General features: G+C 40.8%; 1 protein-coding gene across 2 annotated transcripts in view; it reads right to left on the bottom strand.

The window, feature by feature from the left end:
- Positions 1-23,339, bottom strand: part of ap1m3 (adaptor related protein complex 1 subunit mu 3) — a 43,230-nt gene that overhangs the window by 9,702 nt on the left and 10,189 nt on the right. For both annotated transcript variants that reach the window (XM_019894388.1, XM_019894387.1), the window contains exons 2-6: positions 15,260-15,416; positions 14,798-14,865; positions 13,564-13,694; positions 6,470-6,617; positions 4,394-4,520 (exon numbers count right to left, since the gene is read on the bottom strand). In XM_019894388.1, coding sequence (XP_019749947.1) covers positions 4,394-4,520; positions 6,470-6,617; positions 13,564-13,694; positions 14,798-14,865; positions 15,260-15,416 — 631 coding nt within the window. The remainder of the gene's footprint in view (positions 1-4,393; positions 4,521-6,469; positions 6,618-13,563; positions 13,695-14,797; positions 14,866-15,259; positions 15,417-23,339) is intronic.

Genomic DNA, 23,339 nt, shown 5'->3' on the forward strand with positions numbered 1-23,339 from the left:
CGACAGTGTCCCTTGTGGTTCTGCTTTATTCTCAGCTGGTCTTATGTTTTCAATACAGACACATGAAACGCATCAAAGTAGCCAGAAAAAAACTACAATAAAACAAATAACTGTGTTTTAAGATAAGATGTCATGTTCCGTATTGGGCAGCAGGTGGCAGGCGTTCATTCTGCTGTCTGCACACCTGCTGCCTATTTGCCAATTATCTCTCCTGCTATATCTAAGCACTCCGGTTTCAACACATTGCCGGAGTATTGCACGCCGTGCCACTGCTGTTGCCCATTTATTCGAACGTACTCGTACACTATCGCTGATTGTTACATTTTGTAGTCCTATTGAAGACTATTTTTAAGTACGTGCTGTACCCAATATTTGTCTGCATATTCTTCCTTGCCGTTTTTTGCAAGCGCTTTCTGTTGTCGCGTTTTTCTTTATTTCCTGGTTCTCATTAATTACCAGCGCTTTCTGTTTTTCCATTAGGCGGAGTTTTTCGTTAATAATAAATATTATTTTTGAGACAGAGTCCTTTGTCAGTGTCTGCTATTTCGGTGATCCACTTATTCTCACCTTTTTCTGTTACGCACAAAGCGGTTCTTTTCCTGCTTCGTGCGTAACGTGACATAAGATAAGAAAACCTTTATTAGTCTCGCAATGGAGAAATTCCCAATTCACAGCAGCAAAGTTATTTTCTAAGGATAGTTGACTGTTAGCGGTTGGGGTTAATTATACTGCATATCTGCTCATGCTGACTGTTTGTTATCCCTTAAAATATATTATATATTCTTCTTCTTATTATTATTATCATAAATCTAACACATAAATAAATGTGAACAACAGGAACTGGCAGCTCATGCGCCACATTCGGCCCATGGCCACACTCAGAGTGGCCCTTGATCAAAAAGCAAAACAAAACCAAAAAAAAAAAAAAAAAACAGTGACAAACATTCATTGTATGTTTTCCACTGGAATGGAAAATTATCAAATATCCCAAATATATATTTTTTTAAATATTGAAAACGTATTTTATATCAGATGCAAAATCTGCAGGTGCCGAACGGCAAGTATGCAGCGGTCAACTGTAGTTTTATGTCATAATATCACCATTCACCACTGGTTGGCAGAGATGGCTTGGTTTGTTCTGACACCGCGCCTTAAATTACCTGGGTAGTCCGAATAATTTTTTTAAACAGATTTGGAATGAAATGCAAGACAAACAATGAACCTAATTAATATTACAATTTTGAGTGAGTTGACTTTTGTGAAAAATGCACCAAAATAGTTGCTTTATTAGTTTTGTGTTGTCTTTGAATGGTAATATTTCTGCCCAGAGCCTTTTGCATGGGGTGGGGAATCACAGTATGTGGCTGTTTTGTTGTGTGCTTCAAACCCTTTTTACTTGTGTGAGGAGAGTTGATCTTCTATAGAAAAAAACTACAATAAAACAAATAACTGTGTTTTAAGATAAGATGTCATGTTCCGTATTGGGCAGCAGGTGGCAGGCGTTCATTCTGCTGTCTGCACACCTGCTGCCTATTTGCCAATTATCTCTCCTGCTATATTCAAGCACCCCGGTTTCAACACATTGCCGGAGTATTGCACGCTGTGCCACTGCTGTTGCCCATTGATTCAAACGTACTCGTACACTATCGCTGATTGTTACATTTTGTAGTCCTATTGAAGACTATTTTTAAGTACGTGCTTTACCCAGTATTTGTCTACATATTCTTCCTTGCCGTTTTTTGCAAGCGCTTTCTGTTGTCGCGTTTTTTCTTTATTTCCTGGTTCTCATTAATTACCAGCGTTTTCTGTTCTCCCATTAGGCGGAGTTTTTCGTTGATAATAAATATTATTTTTGAGACAGAGTCCTTTGTCAGTGTCTGCTATTTCGGTGATCCACTTATTCTCACCTTTTTCTGTTACGCACAAAGCGGTTCTTTTCCTGCTTCGTGCGTAACGTGACATAAGATAAGAAAACCTTTATTAGTCTCGCAATGGAGAAATTCCCAATTCACAGCAGCAAAGTTATTTTCTAAGGATAGTTGACTGTTAGCGGTTGGGGTTAATTATACTGCATATCTGCTCATGCTGACTGTTTGTTATCCCTTAAAATATATTATATATTCTTCTTCTTATTATTATTATCATAAATCTAACACATAAATAAATGTGAACAACAGGAACTGGCAGCTCATGCGCCACATTCGGCCCATGGCCACACTCAGAGTGGCCCTTGATCAAAAAGCAAAACAAAACCAAAAAAAAAAAAAAAAAACAGTGACAAACATTCATTGTATGTTTTCCACTGGAATGGAAAATTATCAAATATCCCAAATATATATTTTTTTAAATATTGAAAACGTATTTTATATCAGATGCAAAATCTGCAGGTGCCGAACGGCAAGTATGCAGCGGTCAACTGTAGTTTTATGTCATAATATCACCATTCACCACTGGTTGGCAGAGATGGCTTGGTTTGTTCTGACACCGCGCCTTAAATTACCTGGGTAGTCCGAATAATTTTTTTAAACAGATTTGGAATGAAATGCAAGACAAACAATGAACCTAATTAATATTACAATTTTGAGTGAGTTGACTTTTGTGAAAAATGCACCAAAATAGTTGCTTTATTAGTTTTGTGTTGTCTTTGAATGGTAATATTTCTGCCCAGAGCCTTTTGCATGGGGTGGGGAATCACAGTATGTGGCTGTTTTGTTGTGTGCTTCAAACCCTTTTTACTTGTGTGAGGAGAGTTGATCTTCTATACGTGCAAAATGGGTTAGGAAAAAATAAATATGTTGAGAGCATGTATTTTGCACATAGTACATATTTTTCATCCATATTTAAAATGACACTTCTGTCCTACATCTGGTTAGGAATTGTGTGGTCCAATTTGGCCCACCAAGCAGCACTTATGAAGAATGGTGGCCCCCCTCCAGGATTTAAGTTGCCCTGGAGTCCAAGTTATAGATTTTATGTAAAATTTTGTGAAGACCTGGCTGAATGGCAGTTAAATAACTTGCTTTCTGTGATCATTATCAAAGTACTCATTTGACTCTTGTGTACTATAAGCGCTAGTATTTCAACAAAGGAATTACAGTAAATGACTCAGCTTCCTGTCTTTGCAGATCTTATCCAGAAGGGGGCAGTGTTAAATGATGGAAATTGTGAATGGGTTCTGCAACACTCCTTACAGGGAAAACACACATTTCCATCAACATTCTGCTTGTTGTATATTGTCAGTGTTTCTATGTGACCATTTTTTCCAATTATTTATTAATTCATTATTTTTAGACATCTAGTCTATTGCAAAACACAGTGGAGGAGACAGTTCATCGTGATGATACAGACCTTTAACTTTCTGCAGGGCTGATGCCAGGTGGTTGGTCGAACACCTACACAAGCTTTAAAAAGGCCAGAATTCCAGAACTACTCCGGAGTACTTTAAATAATTCCAATGTCCGGCGGCATTTACACTGCCTCTCCTGGGCTCGTCAGATATACCCCACTACATCATCCATTACGTAAAGCATTGGTCCCCAACCTTTTTTGTGTCACAGACCAGTTGAGACAGGTACATGCTGTCCGTGGACTGCCAACCATTTTTTTCATTGCTTTTAAATTGCCACTTTTAAAGCACTGGTACTGACAACAAATATAGAGTATTTAAAAGTTTCATAGGCGGCCCGGTGGTCCAGTTGTTAGCGTGTCGACCTCACAGTGCAGAGTTCAATTCCAGCTCCGGCCTCCATGTGTGGAGTTTGCATGTTCTCCCCGGGGCGGTGTGGGTTTTCTCCGGGTACTCCGGTTTCCACCCACATTCCAAAAACATGCATGGCAGGCTGATTGACCTCTCGAAATTGTCCCTAGGTGTGAGTGTGAGCGCGTATGGTTGTTTGTCTCTGTGTGCCCTGCAATTGGCTGACAACCAGTTCAGGGTGTCCCCCGCCTACTGCCCGAAGACAGCTGGGATAGGCTCCAGCACCCACCGCGACCCTTGTGAGGATAAGCGGATCGGAAAATGAATGAATGAAAATAATTTCATCTTCAGAAGTCATGGCTGCCCACCAGCTGCACATAAAGCGAATTATGTTTCTTTCAACTTTCAATCCAATGTTAGAAGGGGGACTCTGATTGGCTACAGTCGCGCACATTTCTGCCCCATCTGATGGAGTAAATTTGCTCACAGCTCGCAGGTCCGTCTTTGTGCGGCCCTTTCCCAAATGGGCCGTGGCCCAGTACTGGTCCATGGACCGGTGGTTGGGGACCACTGACCTAAAGCGAAGACAAACTACTGAAGATTCTGGTTGACAATCATTGAGTACTACTGACCTCATACATCCGTCGAACATATACAAATGCCTGAAGATAGTGACACTGACGCACTGTTACTTACTGCCTGTAATTTCAAACAGCACTTTATCATTGAGGCCCAGTCTGAGTTCAGGCATCCCTGAAAGGATCACTTTAAGCTTAATGCAGCCCACTATTTCACTTCGCAGGACACTGCCAGTGGCATTCACCTGTAAGAAAACCAGAAAAGGAAATATACATTAGTTAAAAAAAAGTTTCATTCACACAGTGACAACAGAATGCTCCAATCAATATTTTATAACACACAAAAAGGGAGAAAAGACAAAAAATGTTTGTTAAAACCACCAAATACGAAAAGCCTTTTTTATGATTTTTACAGACACCTTTTCCATTTTACTGTGATAAACTGGAGAAGACTGGCCAGTGTATTCAAAAATAATATATCAGAGGGGAGTCAATTCCTCTTGTTACTGAAGTGACAAATTCAAATACACCCTGAAATGGGCGCCAGCCAATCGTGGGGCACACAGAGACAAGTATGTGTATTTTCCGCAGTACAAGGCGCACCTAAAAGCATTACATTTTCTCAAAAGCCGACAGTGGGCCCTCTTATCCGATGCGCCTTATGTAAAGCGTTACAATCTCTTTATTTTCCCCATTGAATTGTTTCCCTGTTAGAGTTGCTATGCCATCTAGTGGTGATTATTAGCAGGAACCAATTGTAACGTAAAGGGTTCTGCCCGACACCAATTGACATGTGCATTCGCCAGCACCCACTCAAACAAACAGACAACTACTTTGTGAGCTCTGCGTAGCCATTATGAAACAAAGATAATACAAAAACTTTTCTTCATAACTTTTGTCTTTTGTTTATTGTTTCGTAATGCCATTTGTGTTTGTGTATGTGTATAAGGTTTCCCCAAATTCATAATGGCCCTCCAAGGGAAACCGTAACCACAATGTGGCCCGCGACAAAAATGAGTTTGACACCCCTGATCTAGTGGATGCATAGTGCAACCGCAGCCAATATTGTAGCTTCTATTTTATGCCCCTTATAATGAGTGTGCCCTATAAATGAAAACAGTTTTAAAATAGGCCATTCATTGAAGGTGCGCCTTATAATCAGAAGAGCCTTATAGTGCAAAAAGTACGGTGTTCACACTCAATATATCAATTAAAAAAAAACTTTATAAGAAAAACAATTTAACTATCTATCTAACTATACTAACTATCAAGAGGAAAAATACCATCCAGTACCCAATCTGCTTATCCTCACTGATAGTAAAAGAAGCTTTTGTGATCCAAATTTACTCTTCGGTGCGTGTAATTTAGGGTCAAATCTAATGTCCTGATTTTATATTGGCTGTAATTTCTATTCATATTGATCAGGTATCTATCACGTGGTGATGTTGAAAAATTGCCAAGCCCAAGCTCCAGGGTTTCTCCCGATCTTATTTTTATTTCTACTGCATGTGATATTTTTGTCTTTCATGTTCATATGCAGTTCTTGAGGGAAAGAATTGATACAAATGATGTACTTACTGCATTATGTGTGGTGGGGTAGGCATGTAAAAGCTTCTGCTTCAGCCTACTCCTTTTGGGCTTTTATTCCCTAGTACTGAATACTGTATGTAAAAGCATTACCTGGAATGTACTATGCCCAAATAAACTAAACTATAAACATAACCTAAGTATCATAATATTAAAGAAATGTCACTTGATTACTGCACACCAAATACATTTCTAAAAAAAAATTCAAACAAACACAAACCTATCAGATAAATATTTTTATGTTTGTCTGGTCCTTGCTGTCCTTTGGTTGTTTAATATGCATGGTTTTGGAATGCTGGGGGAAGCCCGAGCACCACCAATTCAAATCCCAAACACAAGAACTGTGAGGTAGACATGCTCGCCACATGTGCGCCATGCTGCAGACATCGATGGATGGATAGAAAGATGGATGGATGGACTGAAGGCCATGTGAAACAATAGCTGTTTTTGAACTGTTCCTGAAGGCAACACCTCACACACAGTACATAGATGGACACAGAAGCTAGCTACTTAGCTAGATCATTTGACATTGAAGAGAGAATTCTCAAATTTAAATTCTTTTCATCACAAAGGACATTTTCAGAACATAAAAAAAGTGTGTCCTCACCAAAAGATTTACTGACTCAATAACATCCATAAAGACCTCATTCTTCCTGTACTTGATGCCCTCTGACCTCCAAGACACAGCATTGGTGACAGTGGCAGGAGGTCGAACAGCCCCAATCTCGAGTTTATGACCCTCCTGGGTAATGTACCTAAAAGAAACAAAAGAAAGTCTATGATGCTGGTTTGTAATCAGTCAGTAATCCAGCACAGAAACCTGTCACAACAATGTAATCTCTTCTTGGGGACAAATGGCATTTGTTTTCCACATTAACAAACAAGGCTTAATATGAGGTGAATTAAAAACAGCAATTCTATTCTATTACTATTGTACTCACATCTATTTTCATTGCAACATGCATTAGACTATCAAGAAGCTATCTATAAATTTATGTTAATATTATTTCGACTCAAACTAATTTGAATTGTATGCAGATTACTGGTGTAATTAAATGCAGTGTAGTGATTAGCATTAAACCATTGTTGTTGCATTTCATGCATTTGTTTCAGTCACTAAAATCAAGTGACAAACAAAAATCCCAATGGGAGACCAATAAATAAAGATCTTATTTTAAAAACATTATTTGGGGCAACCAGGAACCCCTTTGCATTTTTAAGCAGTTTAATTGAATAATTTAACAACAGGATGTGCAGTAACCAGTTGCTTGCTCTGTGTACAGAGTTGTCATTTCTATGGCCCTGTCGTCCTCACTGCAGGATGTCACTTTTGCAACATTAAAATGCATATTTTCACTGTGTGACAGAGCCAATCTGATGGAGCCTGGGAGTTCATCAACTGAAGAACCACACAGTTAAAGGATGTCCTGTGAATTTAGTGAAAGAATATAAGTGTATGTTCACTTTCCAACCTTTGTGGCCCAACTCGAAAAAATTTAAAAAAGGCTTGGTTTCTGGCACCATATTTGAGAGCATGCACGCAATAGAAAAACATGAAGATACGCCTTATCCATTGTTAGCATTATCGGTCAACGGTCTACTTATGCTGAGTTTCGTGAAAAAGGTCACTATTTGAACACCTGTCCATTACATTGACACATTGGATCCGGCCGTTCAAAGTCAATATGTAGAAAAACTGAACTTGACTGGAGAGAAAGATGACGAGAAAATGCCACCTCTTTCAACGTTCAAAGTCAGATTGGTCAAATGAATCCAGTTTGTTTCCCGAAGTGAGCTATCACAATATCGTGAATTACTTGATTGCAAAGAGGGAAGCCTTTTGATGCTGTCACAAGCCTGGAGTCTTATAATTTCTTTGTGTCCGTATGGGGGAAGCATGTTGGCTGGATACTTGTCTCGTAACAGCAAAGGTAAGTTGCTTTTTTTGGTTGACAGTCCGTCGATCATTACTTTAATGATATAAAATCATCAAATGATTTGGTCTGATTTGGGGAGATTTTTTTGTTTGTTTTTTTTTTGTTTGTTTGTTTTTTCAAAGTCCAGAGATATAAAATAAGTAAATAAAGAAATAATATTCAAACCACCGGAGAGGACCTGTAAACTACATCACCAGCACTACTGAGTCTTAAATCCGTAGGCAGATTAGATTGACATGGTGGCACAGAAATGATGAAATCTGATGATTTAAAAAAAAAAAAAAAGAAATCCGACACGTATGTACTGGAAGCAGTGCAAAAGAATGCTAAAAATAATCACAATAAATTGTTCTCAATAAATTAATACAATTTAATGTGTCAAATATTACAATTGAAGATGTAAAGCAGGTCAATGCTTCTGATAGTGAGTTGAGCACAGAATGTCTTTCTGGCCCTGATGGTCCATAACTGACTGCATAATTCAGATGAAATGCCTCCAAATCTGTTATTCTATAAAGATTTAACCACACCAAGTCAAACCTTGGTGTGTCTCTTTCCACTTTTGTCGCTTCCTCTTCCACCTCTCGCTCTCCGTCGCCAGAATCACGCCATCATTTACTGGAAGCGGTTGTTCCAAAAACTAGTTTCTGTATCTTTTGGTTCAGTTCATCCAACATGGACATTTTGTTTGTGTGTTGACGCCAACGAAACCTTCGGAGTTCTGAGAGATCAAAGGCATATAGTGAACAAGCCTGTTTGGAGAAGTGGTTTTGTTGCGTTTGTTCCCAAATGTTGTTTAGAAATGCTAATGAAGATCTCTCAATGGGCTTGGCAGTCGACTGACAGATGAACATCACAAGCTGAGACACACAGATCAATGTTCATATGCACATCCCACACACACCTTGACGTATTTACTGTCACCAGATATGATGATGTTATGATGTAAGGGAAATGATATGGGGGTGTTTTTTCTTCTTTGAGTAGGTGCATGAAAAGGTCAGGAACTGTAAAGTATACTGCAGACAGAGGTTGTTTGTGCTGGTATGTTTGTATGCACAAGAGAAGGAATAGGGGGCTGAGTCTGAATAAATTAACTGCGAAATGAGGGAAACTCATGTTCTAGGAAGACATGTAAAACGTGCCACACACCGAGCGATGCAGCCAAAAACAACTGAACTGAACAATCGCAATCATATTTTGCAAAGATTAAACTTTTTTTCGGGCCCAAGAATTAAAAAAAGAAACCAAATATATACATGTTTCCTTACATACAACTGACAGTTTTTAGAAATACTGAAAAAAATTGGCAAGCTGTACAGCGATTAGTTGCGGAGACAGTTGACACCAGTCAAGAGGCCCTTAGTGGTCCCCAACCCCCGGGCCGCGGAACAATATCGGTCCATGTGTCAATGGTACGGGGCCGCACAGAATGAATAAATAACTCACATTACTTCCGTTTTATTCATTTCGGAATCTGAAAGATGTTTTATTTTGAAAAATTACCAGATTCTCTGTTCCATCCGTCTACAGTACGACAGCACTTGATGCAGGTCAAGGTGCGCTTCCTGGTCCCGTGTTAAGTTAGCGCTAATTTATTTATTTTTTTTCCACAGCTGTGTTGACCTCTTATTAGTATTAGTATAGTATAAGTTAAAATAAAATTACCCAAATTCAGCCTTTTTTCTCGAGGTCCTTATTTTTCGATAGTAAAAAAATATACAGCCACAAAAAATATTGATATCGACCAATAAGGAGATACTTTTAGATTTTATATTGTGAAATACTTTTCAGGTGTTCGGTCACATCACCCAGTGTGTGGTACAGTCGCTTCGGTACACATCACAGATTGATATTGACATTTGCCATACATAAGTATGTGCATTTCTCAAAAGAATTCTCAGTTTGTTGTTTATGCATCATGTTACATTAGTATATCATACACTTATTCAGCCTTCTGTTCTCTATTTTATTTTTGTTTTGCCTTTCAAGCTTACATGTATGTTCTTGGTGTTGGATTTTATCAAATAAATTTCCCCCCAAAATGCGACTTATTCTCCCGTGCGACCTATATGTTTTTTCTTCTTTGTTATGCATTTTATGGCTGGTGCGACGTACCGTATACTCCGGAGTGATTTATAATCCGGAAAATACGGTAATTGAAAATATGTACAAGAAAGGAAATAAAATACATTTTAAATATATTTTAGTAACAGTACATAGTTAGAGATCTTAATGTGCCAGTGCGTCATGACAGGTAGAGTGGTCACATGATTTGCGATGAGGAACAAAGAATGAGTCGGCTGTCGCCAGACAAAATGAGGGGACTACTATTATCGTGTCACATGTGGTGTGGGAGGATATTCGGACACAGCCCCGGTCTCCTTTGTTGTTTCGTAGTTTCTTGTTCCTGAAAGTAAAAACATCGACCAGAATTGGCCAACCTGTGGTGTCCTAGTCAATACCAGCCATAGCGATGGCCTCCGACTTGGAGTGGCTTGCAAGTATGAAGCAAACTGTGCACGGCATTGCTGCAGTCATCGTGAGCTACACTGTGAGTATGAAGAAGCCCTAGGTCAACTCAGTTCAGCTTGCAGCACCGGTGTGACCGGTCTGCAACAAATGGTCAGAAATCGTTGCTGCGCACATCGTTGCTGCGCACATCATCTCTCGTCACATGCTGTTCCTCAATACACAAGGCCACTTTAAGGATAATGTATTTGTCACCACGCAGGAGAGGATCGGCACCACACAGCTCATTGCTGCAAGCTAGGTTTGCCGGCTGTGTAGATGGTATCTACAGGTGTAAAGAAGCCAACGCACATACCACCGTCATTGCCTTCTTGATCGGTTTCCCGATACAATTAAATGCATCATCGAGCCTTTGTTCGAGTAGGCACAACCTCCATTGTTGTTGCTTTATTCCTTGTTCTGCGATGTAAAAATGGCGACCAGAATTACCCATAAAATGAAGTGGAAACTCCACCCTGTGGTGTCCTATTCAATACCAGCCTTAGCGATACCCTCTGACTTGGAGTGAAACTGCAACACATTTTCAAAACAACGTGTGTTGATTGCACGCAAGTATAAATGCAAACTGCGTGCCACATTGCCACAGTGATGTCCATGTGGTTGTCGCTTTGGCCTTTCGACTTAAGTACCGCCTCAGTTCATATCTGAATTTTTCATTCGCCCTACAGCATGTTAAACATATCATTAAAGTATCATCTGATACAAAAATGTATGTAGAAGACACCACAACTCCAACCTTGAAACAACTGCTAGAAATTGCCTGGGCAATGTTAGGTGTGGTGGTGGAGGAGTGCACTGTGAATTGAAAGTGAAACACGTTGCTGGTACCGTAGGCTAACTGTGGCGAAAATACTAATTCTATAGTGGGACAGAACTGCCTCTCTGAGCAAGGGAAAACAGAAACAACACTGTTAAGAGTATAAACACAGCATGCTTGAGTGGCACAGTCACTGCCTGTGTGGCTCAGTTCATTTCAGTCCCTAGATAAAAGCTCCATTATTTGTTGTAGCTTAAGTCATTAGTTATACAGTAGGTCACACAATGAAAAATAATCAACAGACCCTCTGAAGCTCAAACACACTATTTTCTGTCAAATTTCCTCTGAATATCGTATCTAAGTTATACATTTGGATGAACCACACTTCAAGGAATGTGTGTCTTATTTAACTGTGACATTAAATTTAAGCTGCGCTTTGTTAAAATAAAATCGTTACTGTGACTTGTGTGTGACGCAGTAAAATTGCTGATAGTTCCATGAATTCTGAACTGTAGCGCTCATAACTAGTACTTCACATATAGATGTGATTGTGCACATGATCGATTGCGAGATTTTCGGCCATCCCAGAGTATCGCTCTGGGATGGGAGTCAACGTTAACTTTAATCATAGAATTTGGTTGGTATAGTTTAAGTCCACGGGAACAGACCAGAACATGATTTTCCAGTACAGTGCTTGAAACTGTGCTTAAGACTGCACCATTAATGCTCGCAAATGCTCCAAACTTATCAGTGTGGGCTTGTAAAAATTTCCTCCGGTCATGCACTAGTGCAGGTGCGAGTTTTAATGGTCTGGATGGTACATGGGATGTGGGGGTGGATAATATAGCAAAAGCGCTTCAACTCTGACTGCGCGCACAAGGCAGAAGTCCATGTGATACGCATCATGGTAAATCGTTTCTGAATACCGGTAAATTGAATATGTAATTATCCAACTCTAGGCGGCATGGAGGTCGACTGGTTAGCGCATCCGCCTCACAGTGCAGAGGTCGTGGGTTCAAATCCAGCCCCGGCCTTCCTGTGTGGAGCATTCATGTTCTCCCCATGGCTGCGTGGCTTTTCTCCGGGTACTCCGGTTTGCTCCCACATTCCAAAAACATGCAAGGCATGTTATTTGAATACTAAATTGTTTCAAGTTGTGACTGTGAATGTTGTTTGTTTGTCCAAGTGTGCCCTGCGATTGGCTGGCAACCAGTTCAGGGTGTACCCCGCCTACTGCCTGAAGACGGCTAGGATAGGCTCCAGTGACCTTTGTTCGGATAAGTGGCTCGGATAATGGATGGCTGCAATATCCAAGTCTGATTGTGCACTTTGCCACGTTAGTGGACATATAATTTAACTAGCAGCGATCACGAGTGCAAAATGTGGAACCGGATTAATTGTGTCAGTGCGCATGTGTGCAGGCTATAAGCGAAAACGGCTAATCACTTGGATTAGACATGCCATGTAACAGGCAAGTGAAAAAAAAAATACTTGTATTATTGTTTCTAGTAGACTCCGCCTTTGTGGTTCAAACAAATAGGATCATAAACAGGAACCTACGAGTCTCAAACAGAACAAAATTCAGTTGATCCATTAAATGTTATTGATAACAAATACCGAAATATGTGGGCTTTCTATCAATCTATAAAAGTTGACATAGGCCTATATCAAATTGATTGATTGGTAGGGCTGGGTGATATAGTTGAAATAATGATTCTGCTGTCTGCAGGGGCCAGAGGGCCACTTCATTCTTTGTCTGTTTTTTTTCCAAAAGGGTCTAGAAATGGTCAACTTTGCAGCTAAAGAGTCACTGACGTTTGTGGCTGCTTTGGTATTTGGTGATTTGTACTGCATGTACGTTTCCTTGAATGACACTTTTGCCTTAGTCGCCGGTTCAATTTAGAGCTGATGTGACTTCAGAACGACAGTTTTGTTTTATGTCCTTCTAATAAATCCACACAGAAGCTTTGTGTGTATTATTGCTTTTATCAATGTCAAGCTATTCAAGTGGCTATTGTGGGGTTTTTTTCTTTAATTAAAGGGAACCAACTGTTTAGCCGGCTGTGTCATGTGGTGTACTCAAATGCAGACAAGCAGCACAAAGGCAGGATCCAAATAAGTCCTTTTTTTCCCCCGCCTGAGATTACTAATAAAACATGCACAGGACGTTGCAACAAAGGCAAAAAAGGACACGCCCGGGAAAGCAGCATTCACAAAACAATAAGCACCAAAAGGCTGAATAGAATTAGGGGAGCTCAATAGAATCACACAGATGAGACACAACTCAGGAGATTACAACCGAATCAATTGATATTATTGTCTTACATAAAAAAGTATGGTGGGCTTTACAGTAAACATCTTAAAATACAAGAGAGCAGACAGACAAGATTTTGTCACATTTAACTTCAGAATGCATATTTCCACTCCTGTTGTTGTGAAAAAAAAAGGTACCGTGATTAAAATACGGTTTCTTACTCTTGGAGAATCTTGCTGTCAGTTGTTTGTGGGAATCCAAAATCCATGACTTCGTCCATCAGCTCATACACTGTCACGAAGTTGTCACGAATACTCTCCTCCTCCAGCTCCTTAAAGTACTCCTGAAACACCTACACCAATATAAAAGAAGTCAGTTTCCCTACAAAAAAATGGTAAAAGTAATTGCACACATTTGTATTTCAACATGTTATGCTAAAAACTTAAGATATGCATATCTCATGTTTTTGCAAGCAAGTGATGTACTCCACATTACAATGCCGGATATCTGAATAGGGTTAACCAACTAAACCTTCCTCAAATGTGTTTGCTCCTTTTAGTTTTTCATTATCAAAATTGTTTGTTTTGTTTTCAAGCATCCAGTTTATATGCTTCACAAACGTTGAAATGCAAAGAGTAATTAGTCATTACAGTAAATAATGACAAAATGCTTCCTGTAGAATTCGCTCTGGCCTAAACGTGGTCTCATCCTACACATTCTCATTATCCATCCATCCATCCATTTTCTATCCTCATGAGGATCACGGGCAAGCTGGACCTCATCCCAAATGTCTTTGGGTAGTAGCCGGGGTACACCCTGAACCGGTTGCCAGCCAATCGCATTCTAATTATCCTTAACAAAATCATCATCAAATAGTTCTAGATTATAAATGAAAGCATCTAGTTTACAACTACTGAGAGACAGGGAAGAGGGACAAACAGGGAGGTTATTAATTGTAAGTAGCGGTAAAAGTGTTATTTATACTTCATTCGTAACTTCTTAGTAGGGAACACAGTATTCTGAGAGAACTCCCCAAAAAACAAACACGGGTAAAATGGAAAAATGTTTGAGCAATACAATATTTGCTGAATTAATAAACACACATTTGAAGTACCATACACTGCCGAAAAGGTATTTTGATCAAGATGATGTATTCAGGGGAGATTTCTTGAAACATTTATGAATGCATTGCGAGTTTTTTTTCCTCCAAAGTGGTCATGAAATACATATCTAAAGGCATTCAAAGAAAGCCCACTCTGCTTTAATAATTTATTGTTTTGATGCGAACAAACACCAAGCTACTTAATGTATTGTTATCCAATGGGACATCAAACAAAATGTTAGACAGTCGTACTGAAGAAATAATAGAACCAGTCTGACTGAGATGCTCAATGACAAATTGTCGACAAAGGCCGCATTAACCAAAGGATGATAGGAAGACAAAAAGATACACACCTGGACAATTTTATAAAGGAAGGAATACAGCAGGGCAGCATTGGCATTCTTTTTGGTCATGGCCACCACTGAAAAAAAAATCTGTTAAGAAATCGTTGCACTTGTCGAGAAAAATGCAGAATATGGATGGCTGACTGGATTTGACACATACAGCAAATGAGAATATGGCCACGGGGAACTACATTGGCTCAGTAGTCTGATTGGGAATAGCACTTGCAACCAAAATTCCATTATATATGAAGAACATGGAACACTGGTTTGAATGTTCAAAAACATGCACCTTGCAGTGCATAACACAGAATGGTGTTGTGATGCTATTTTTTTTTTGCAGCTGCTGCAATATGTTGTGAAACTAAAATGAGGCCCAGATGCTGGCTAGGAGCATTTCTTAACAGTATTTTCCCCATTAAAAAAAAAAAAAAATGGAGACACAATGCACAACCACAAAGCACACTCGGATACAGTAAAGGTTGTTATGTTTGATCCAAAGAAAGTGTGAGGAGCCGTGGGTGATGAGTGGAGTCATCTCTGCCTCTTCTTCCCGCTTAATTAGGAATGGCATGAAGTGGTCAATCTCATTCATATCCATGTTTCCCATGTAGTTACGGCAGATCAAGACCTGGATGCATCACAGGAAAGAATGTCGAGGCAAAGGACACTGTCGGAGAAGCTCAATGGTGACATGAAATATTTACAGCTTCTGGTTGAGGTAACCCTGCACTCCAGCTTCACAGTGCTTCACTACAATCTGGTACACATAACAAATGTTAACATATGAACTGTTTTTAAATGCAAGCAACACAATTTATGACAATTGTATTGCTCCCACTATTAAAATTTATACTGTACTGGACATGACCAACACATCACAGCCCACACTTAATCGCTCCCCCATCAATCATAAGTGTCGTCTCCAAACCCAGAAATTAGATTCCCAGGGCAGTCCTTGAAGAGATGCGATGGTGCCACTGGGCATCCGGATTGTACATTCACTACAGGCAAATGGATTTATCTTATAAATATAAATTGTAGTCTTATAATAAAAGTCTTATAATATAAGACCACAAAATATTAATATTTAGAGTTTCAAAATCCATCATATTCATATAAATGTGTGATTGTGGCTACCTCACCCGAGAATTGACAATCCCTCCCATAAAGATGAAGACGGAGCAGGTCTAAACGAGACAGACTTCTTGTAAATTGAGCATTATATAGTAGATAATCCTAGTCTGATCATCAGACAATGAATGTGACAGATACTGCAAATTGATTTCAGACACATCAAATTATTCTGAAAACCGAAAGTGTGCTAATACTGGTACTTTAGATCATAATTAAGTTTTTATATTTTGAAAAGGGGAATTAGGGGACGGGGTGTGCATACTATAGCACAAAAGTGAAACAAACTCAAATGTGTTTGACATGAACCATGATCAGCTGTAGAAACGAGTAAAGCAAAATGATCTGTACATTGTGAGAGTTGGAAGTGATGGGGAATTTTATGGGGGGTTTGAATCCATAGAAAGGAAATTGCCGAAAGACATTAAACTGGCTTCCAGCAGCTTAAATTTATTGCTGCTTTCGTTCACTGTAATGTCCTCGGTGTTAGCATGTCTTGTTTGGAAATATCTCTTAACATTGAACTCTTCAAGAACAGGCACAGTCTACTTGCAAATGAGGCAGGCACCGTTTGTTCTTACTTCTGTCACGATTGATCTGTTTGTCACCAACAGATGGCTCTGTAGGAGGAGCCCTACAGAGCCACCTGTTGTTGCCAAACAGAACCACCTTCACAACTTCAGTGGAAAAATAGTCCAATCTCCACCTTTCCTTGAATTGTCAGCCCAAGCAGTCAACTTTACTTTTTTTTTGTTTTTGTTTATTTTTTTCCCCAGAAACTGTTACGCAAGGGTCATGGAGCTGGACAAAGTGCTGCTACCCACAGTGCGTAAATATGACATTGCATTATCGTGTATTTCAGTGTTTGTCAAACCCTGTGCAGTGTGCCGCGGCACAGGGTACATTGTCAGGTGTGCCGTGGGAAATTATCCAATATAGTATGCCTGTGCGGTCTATCGCCTGACATTGGAGATGCAACGGCACCAATGTTCCCTCTAAGCTGCACAACTGCGCACTGGTCGCACACTCTCAGCGCACAAGAAAATCTATCCAGCGCAGTGAACGCACTGCAAATGAATTAGATATATAACTTTTTCTTCCTCTATCTATCAATTTGCTGTGTAATTTAGTGAGTGACAGGTGTCCAGCTAATCACACGATACGATGCAATGACGCTATGCAGCCAATTACGGCATTGACAGTACTTGCGCATGTTCTCTGCTCCATAACAATAACAGTGCAGCGGTGATAAGTGATGCTAATGCCTTATCGTGGCGAAACGACCGGTCAGTGAATGTGATACGTCGACTCCCCAAACCAAAACAAGAATGAACTGCGTTTCTTTTAAGTTGGAATGGTTGTTGCCGTATGTGCAAATAGAAGAACAAGCAGTGAAACTGGGTGAGATGTTTTCTTTTTCGGTGAGAAAGGTCTGCTTTGCAAAAGGTTTTGCAAAGCTAAAGTTGTGAGCGAAAAATATGGACTAAATGGAAGCTGGACTACCTCCAGTGACGCATTCAGCAGAAAAGTCATTTGAATGATGGAATTATACAAAGACTCAAGATGGGAAAAGGGATTGGCACAATATTGCGGGAGAGCGCAAACGACCAGGAGAAAAAGAACCGGCTGTCACACAGAAAAAAATCCGACCCTGAGCAATTTAAAGTTCTAATTGACTATATTTTACTTGCCATTAGAATGAATGCACCAAATATTGGATTGATGTTGATTTGATTCCTATTCAATGTGTTATAATATAGCGTCATTTTTCAATGTTAAAAAAAACAAAACGCTTATTGAAACAATATAACACTTAATTGTTAAAATACGCTTTTTTCACATTTTCAGGTAGTGGTGTGCCGCGGGATTTTTTTCAATGAAAGAAATGTGCCTTGGCTTGAAAAAGATGGAAAAATAGTGGTGTATTTTCTATGCTGGTCAACAGGGCTACGGGCCGGATATTATTAATTTTATGCCAGAGGCTGTGGGCTGGATAAAAGATGACCACAGGCTGTATTAAAGCAAATTCAGGGGGCGTTTCTGTACGAGACGCCCTGGCAGCAAACACACACAAACATACTGTACTTGCTCTGTCTTGGCTGGGAGCAGAGCCGTGACGTAGTGTCGTTGAAAAGCGCACTTGGATATTGGCTGAGTAGTTAATCGGACAGTATTTTGGCCGATGAAAAAGCCATCATGGCGGAATGCAAAGCGCATGGATGTCTCAATAACAAGCAAAAAACAACAATATTTCGCAGGGAACTGGCCGTTAAAAACCAACACCAAATGAGTATTTCGACATTCGATTTACATCACACACACACACACACACACACACACACACACACACACACACACACACACACACACACACACACACACACACACACACAGATACAAAAAGTTAATCAACGCTTTTGCTTTTTGTTACATCATTACTTTCCTCACCGTTACAGTGGCAGACAAAGGGAGTTTGGCCACTCACACCCGGGGTGAAAACAGAAATACACATAAACGTAAATGCTATGTTGTCATTAGCACACAGGTATGTGCGATATATTTTCCAAAAATTGAGTTTGAGGCTTGGCAAAGCAGTTTGAACAATCTATAACAGTGTTTTTCAAACCCTGTGGTGTGCCGCGGGAAAATATCCAATTTATATGCCTGTGCGGTCTATCGCCCAGAAAGTAATCGTGTAGTACCCTCCCATACCGCTAGGGAGCAGCAACAGCTAGCCAATTGCCTTGTGTTTAGCCGAGGGACAAGCGAATTCGTGACGCATGAATGCAGGATGACGGTGAAACAATCAATATGAAAGATGAGAAAATACTTCTTTCTTTGTGTTCATTTGATTCCAATTCAAGCTGTTATAACGTCATTCTTCAATGTTAAAAAAGGTTATAGTAACAATATAACACGGTAATTGTTAAAGTAAGCGGGTTTTTTTCATATTTTCAGCTAGTGGTGTGCCGCGAGATTTTTTCAATGAAAGAAGTGTGCCTTAGCTCAAAAAAGTTTGAAAAACACTGATCTATAGTGGAGAGAAAGCAATAAAAAAAGGGCACTTCATTTACCATCATGATTAAATTGAATGTTACCTTTTTTGGACTTTCTATGACGTGTTTTTTCAGCACAAATACACATAATCCATTTGAATGGATTTGGGATACAGCGGTTATATCGTTAATAAACCAGCCCCAAGCATTAGGTATGCCAGTAGACAACAAAACAACCTGGCATGCGATTCAACAGAAACTGGTGAATCGCATGCATTCCTAACATGATGCCTTGTATGATAATTAACCACGGGGATTGTGGGTGTGCTGTTTTGGCGAATACAAGACTCGATAGAAAAGTGGAAACACCAGATATTTATGAAACTTCACAATATTGCTGTTTCCCCATCAATACCTCGAAACGGGCCATCAGAGCTCCCCTTTAATTTTCCAGAAAATAGCAGATGAAAGACATGAAACAAAAGTAAAGCCATTTCAAATGTTTGAGTGACATCATTTATATTCAACTAACATGCAATATTAATGAGCTGTAAACATTGGGTTAGGTTCGATTTTAGACCACAATCACCACAAATGGATACACAGACAATGATTCAACACTGTAGACATACAAAGAAACACCCACTGAGCAATCAAAGCTCCAATGCTTGAGGGATCACACACACTTTCAAATTTTGTAAGGGAGGAGGCTGTGTTGCATGATGCAACAGAGACAAAAGGAAATGAATTCAAAGGAAATACCAGGCAAGTATTGTCACCTGGGCCAGGAAAAACGGAATGAATGAATATAGCCCTGTTCACACGGCACACATTTGGTCCGACACTGCACCGAAATATTTTGTTGCGATATATTTTACACCGGAGCAAATTTTGTGGAGCGGTCACACGTGCAAAGCCGCTGAGCGTGACAGCTCCGGCGCAGCGTCGGAGCAACTCCACTTGAGGTCACACGTGCAGTTTCTGCTGCGGACCAAAATGACAGGAATGCGGAAGTAAAACAGGTTCGGGTCGGGCTTCTCTCTCACGGACTTTTATTTATTTTTCTTTTAATAAATATTATGGCGGACACTCTTCTGTCCTTGTTCAGAATAGATGTCGCAGTCGTGGAATAAAGACGTGTTTACAGTCAATCGTGTGTGCTCCTTATGACTGCCACAATATATGTTTTAAAAAATGTATACTAAAACAATGTGCGGATAGTAAACTAAGGAATACTTGTTTTAAAACAAACAATTTGGATAAAACAGAGAATGCGCTGTGATTTAATTGCTATTTAACTGCTAAACAGGAGCGCATCCGCAGCCGGCCAGACGCAGTGCGCACGTATGTTAATTTCGTTTAAACAATCCTGTAGAAATAATTTCAGATATCTTTACCTATTTATTTGATTTGAATTATTTAATAATATTATTATTTAAAGCCTAGTAAGCCGCAGGATTTCTCTGCGTAATTAAGCAAATGCGCATCGAGATTTCTCTTTTTTTGTCTGGCCTCTTATTCTGTATTTCAGCGTTATTTCGTTGTGCAAATGCATTGATCATGTTCATAAAAATATGTAGATTATTTTAACTGTAAGAAATCTTGTGTTTTTTTCTCCCAAAAATACTCACAAATAAAATATGAAATGTCGGGTTTGCTTCCGGCTCGGGCCTGCAAATGGGGCTCGGCTGACGTCACTGCTTTCTCGATTCTCACCTTGATCGTGAGCGCTGTCTTCACCGCTTAAATAACCGACACTTACTTTTACCGGGAACGGGGGTACGGCCCCCTCGTCACTGTCGACCGGGGTCGGATTCCGTGCATCTGGTAGCGAGCGTAGCGAGGCTACTCCCCCGCAAGCGAGCATTTGCTATGGAGCAAATTTAACCCAGCTGCATTCACACGTGCACATTTGTTCCGGCATAGCGTCGCAAACGAGCATTTGCTCTGGAGCAAATTTTTAAACCACCTCCCTGAGGTGGATCAAATCTGGTCTGGTATCAGCACTTTAGTGGAGCTACGTCGGAGCAAATGTGCACGTGTGAATGCTCGACTGGATCTGCTTCGGCGCAGCGTCGGACCAAACGTTGCCGTGTGAACGGGGCTTAAGTCACTGCTAAGATTGTGTGACAATAGTTCTACAACCCAGTACTACAAGTCTAGGGATCACCGGCAAGAAAGAATTAGGAAAAAGACAATTTCTCAGATCACAAGAAACTCCAATGCAGACATTGCCAAAGAAGTTACTTTTTTACTTCTCAGAGAATGTAATCATAAAAGTACACACCAAATATGGTATATGAGGTGTGTTAGCAAAGTTCCAGGAATAGTGTCACAAAAGATTTATCTCAGAACCAAACCACAAAGTAGGGCTGCACAACATTGGAAACACATGTGTTATGCAATACAGGTGCGATTCGGGTGATAGATATTGTTGCAATACTTAACATGTGGCTAAAGAAATGGGGGTCCAATTTTACTGCAAAGAGCCTCATCATACCCTTCCTCGCGCGCGTGCACACACACGCGCACACACACACACGCACGCGCTCTCACACACACACACACACACTTTTTTTTGCCAAAGATCGACTTTTGAAGCGACCAACTTCTCACGAACGACCCGATCGCGCACGTGCAAGCATACGCACACACACACACACACACACAGACACACACACACACACATGCGCGCTTGCACGCATGCACTCACGCGGATGCCCACCAGTGCACTCGCGCATATATGCACGCACGCGACGATGACCAACAGTCGGAACGGGCCGAAAATGAATGAAAGCTAAAGATACAAACAAATAAATCTTTTTTTCCCACCCATTACCTCCTCCCACCCCTTGCGGTCGACTTGGGACCAGTTCGCTGGCTCCCGGTCGATTCTGATCGACGTATTGGGCACCCCTGCCTTAAAATCTGAGTAATTCGCTGACGAGCTTAGCGCCGTTGTTTGCGCATGAGCGGTGATGCAGTCATCTAGTTCAGGGGTCCCCAACCGCTGGTCCGCGGACCGATACCGGTCCGCAGGGCATTTGCATTTGGTACCGGGCCGCACAGAAAGAACTTGCCTTATTTCCGTTTTATTTATTTCGGAATACGAAAGATGTTTTATTTTGAAAAATTACCGGATTCTCCGTTACATCCGTCTGTGTCACGCTTGACACACGTCAAGCCACACTTCTCGGTCACGTGACCGACGACGCTCAAAAACAAAATGCTGAAGCCCGCAAAATGAGTAAAAAAGCTGCTTGGAGATCGCAAATGACGGCGGCCTTAAAAGTTACGTTCGAAACAACTGGATCAAAGTTATGTCTGAATACTCTGAGATCGCCACAATAGCACTGTTGCTATTTCCGACATCCTACCTGTGTGAGGTGGGGAGTTTCTGCAGCAACAGCGACTAAAACAAAATTACGAAGTAGACTGGACATAAACCACACACTTGAGGTGTCATTCCATATTATTTTGTTGTATTATTTCCGCCACACCTTAAATGCCGGTCCCTGAAAATATTGTCTGACATAAACCGGTCCGTGGCGCAAAAAAGGTTGGGGACCCCTGATCTAATTGGTTGCCCTCTATGTCAATCAAGTAACGGGAGTGACATTAGGCTGACGTGGTACGTTCTGTGTGGTTAGCGCCTTGCCTTGTTTGAATGGCATCGCCACTGCCGAGGCGTTTTCGACGCTTTTCGTGTGAAAGCCCGGGAGCCGCATTGAACCAGCCAAAGAGCCGCATGCGGCTCGCAAGTCGCGGGTTGGCCACCCCTGTCATATGTCATGACATTTATATACCCAATATATGTATTTATGTATATATTCATTCATTCATTCATTTTTCAAACTGCTTGATCCTCACTAGGGTCGCGGAAGGTGCTGGAGCCTATCCCAGCTGTCTTCGGGCAGTAGGCGGGGGACACCCTGAACCGGTTGCCAGCCAATCGCAGGGCACACAGAAAAGAACAAACATTCACGCCCACACTCACACCTAGGGACAATTTTTTTGGAGTGTTCAATCAGCCTGCCGTGCATGTTTTTGGAATGCCGGAGGACCCGGAGAAAACCCACGCAAGCACCGGGAAAACATGCAAACTCCACACAGGGAGGCCGGTACCTCTGCACTGTAAAGTCAACGTGCTAACCACTCGCTACCGGGTCGCCCGATACGTATATATGTGTATATACCTGTGTGTGTGCGTGTGTGTGTGTGTGTGTATATATATATATATATAAAAATCCTCGTCTCACCCCTCGGGTGGTGTCCATCCCCCATTCAGCTCGGGTCTTCTACCAGAGGCCAGGAAGCTTGAGGGTTCTGCGCAGTATCCTTGCTGTTCCCAGCACTGCACATTTCTGGACTGAGATGTCCGATGTTGTTCCCGGGATCTGTTGCAACCACTCATCTAGTTTGGG

Source organism: Hippocampus comes, unplaced genomic scaffold (assembly GCF_001891065.2).
Source record: "Hippocampus comes isolate QL1 unplaced genomic scaffold, H_comes_QL1_v1.1 scaffold282, whole genome shotgun sequence".
Classification (NCBI taxonomy): domain Eukaryota; kingdom Metazoa; phylum Chordata; class Actinopteri; order Syngnathiformes; family Syngnathidae; genus Hippocampus; species Hippocampus comes.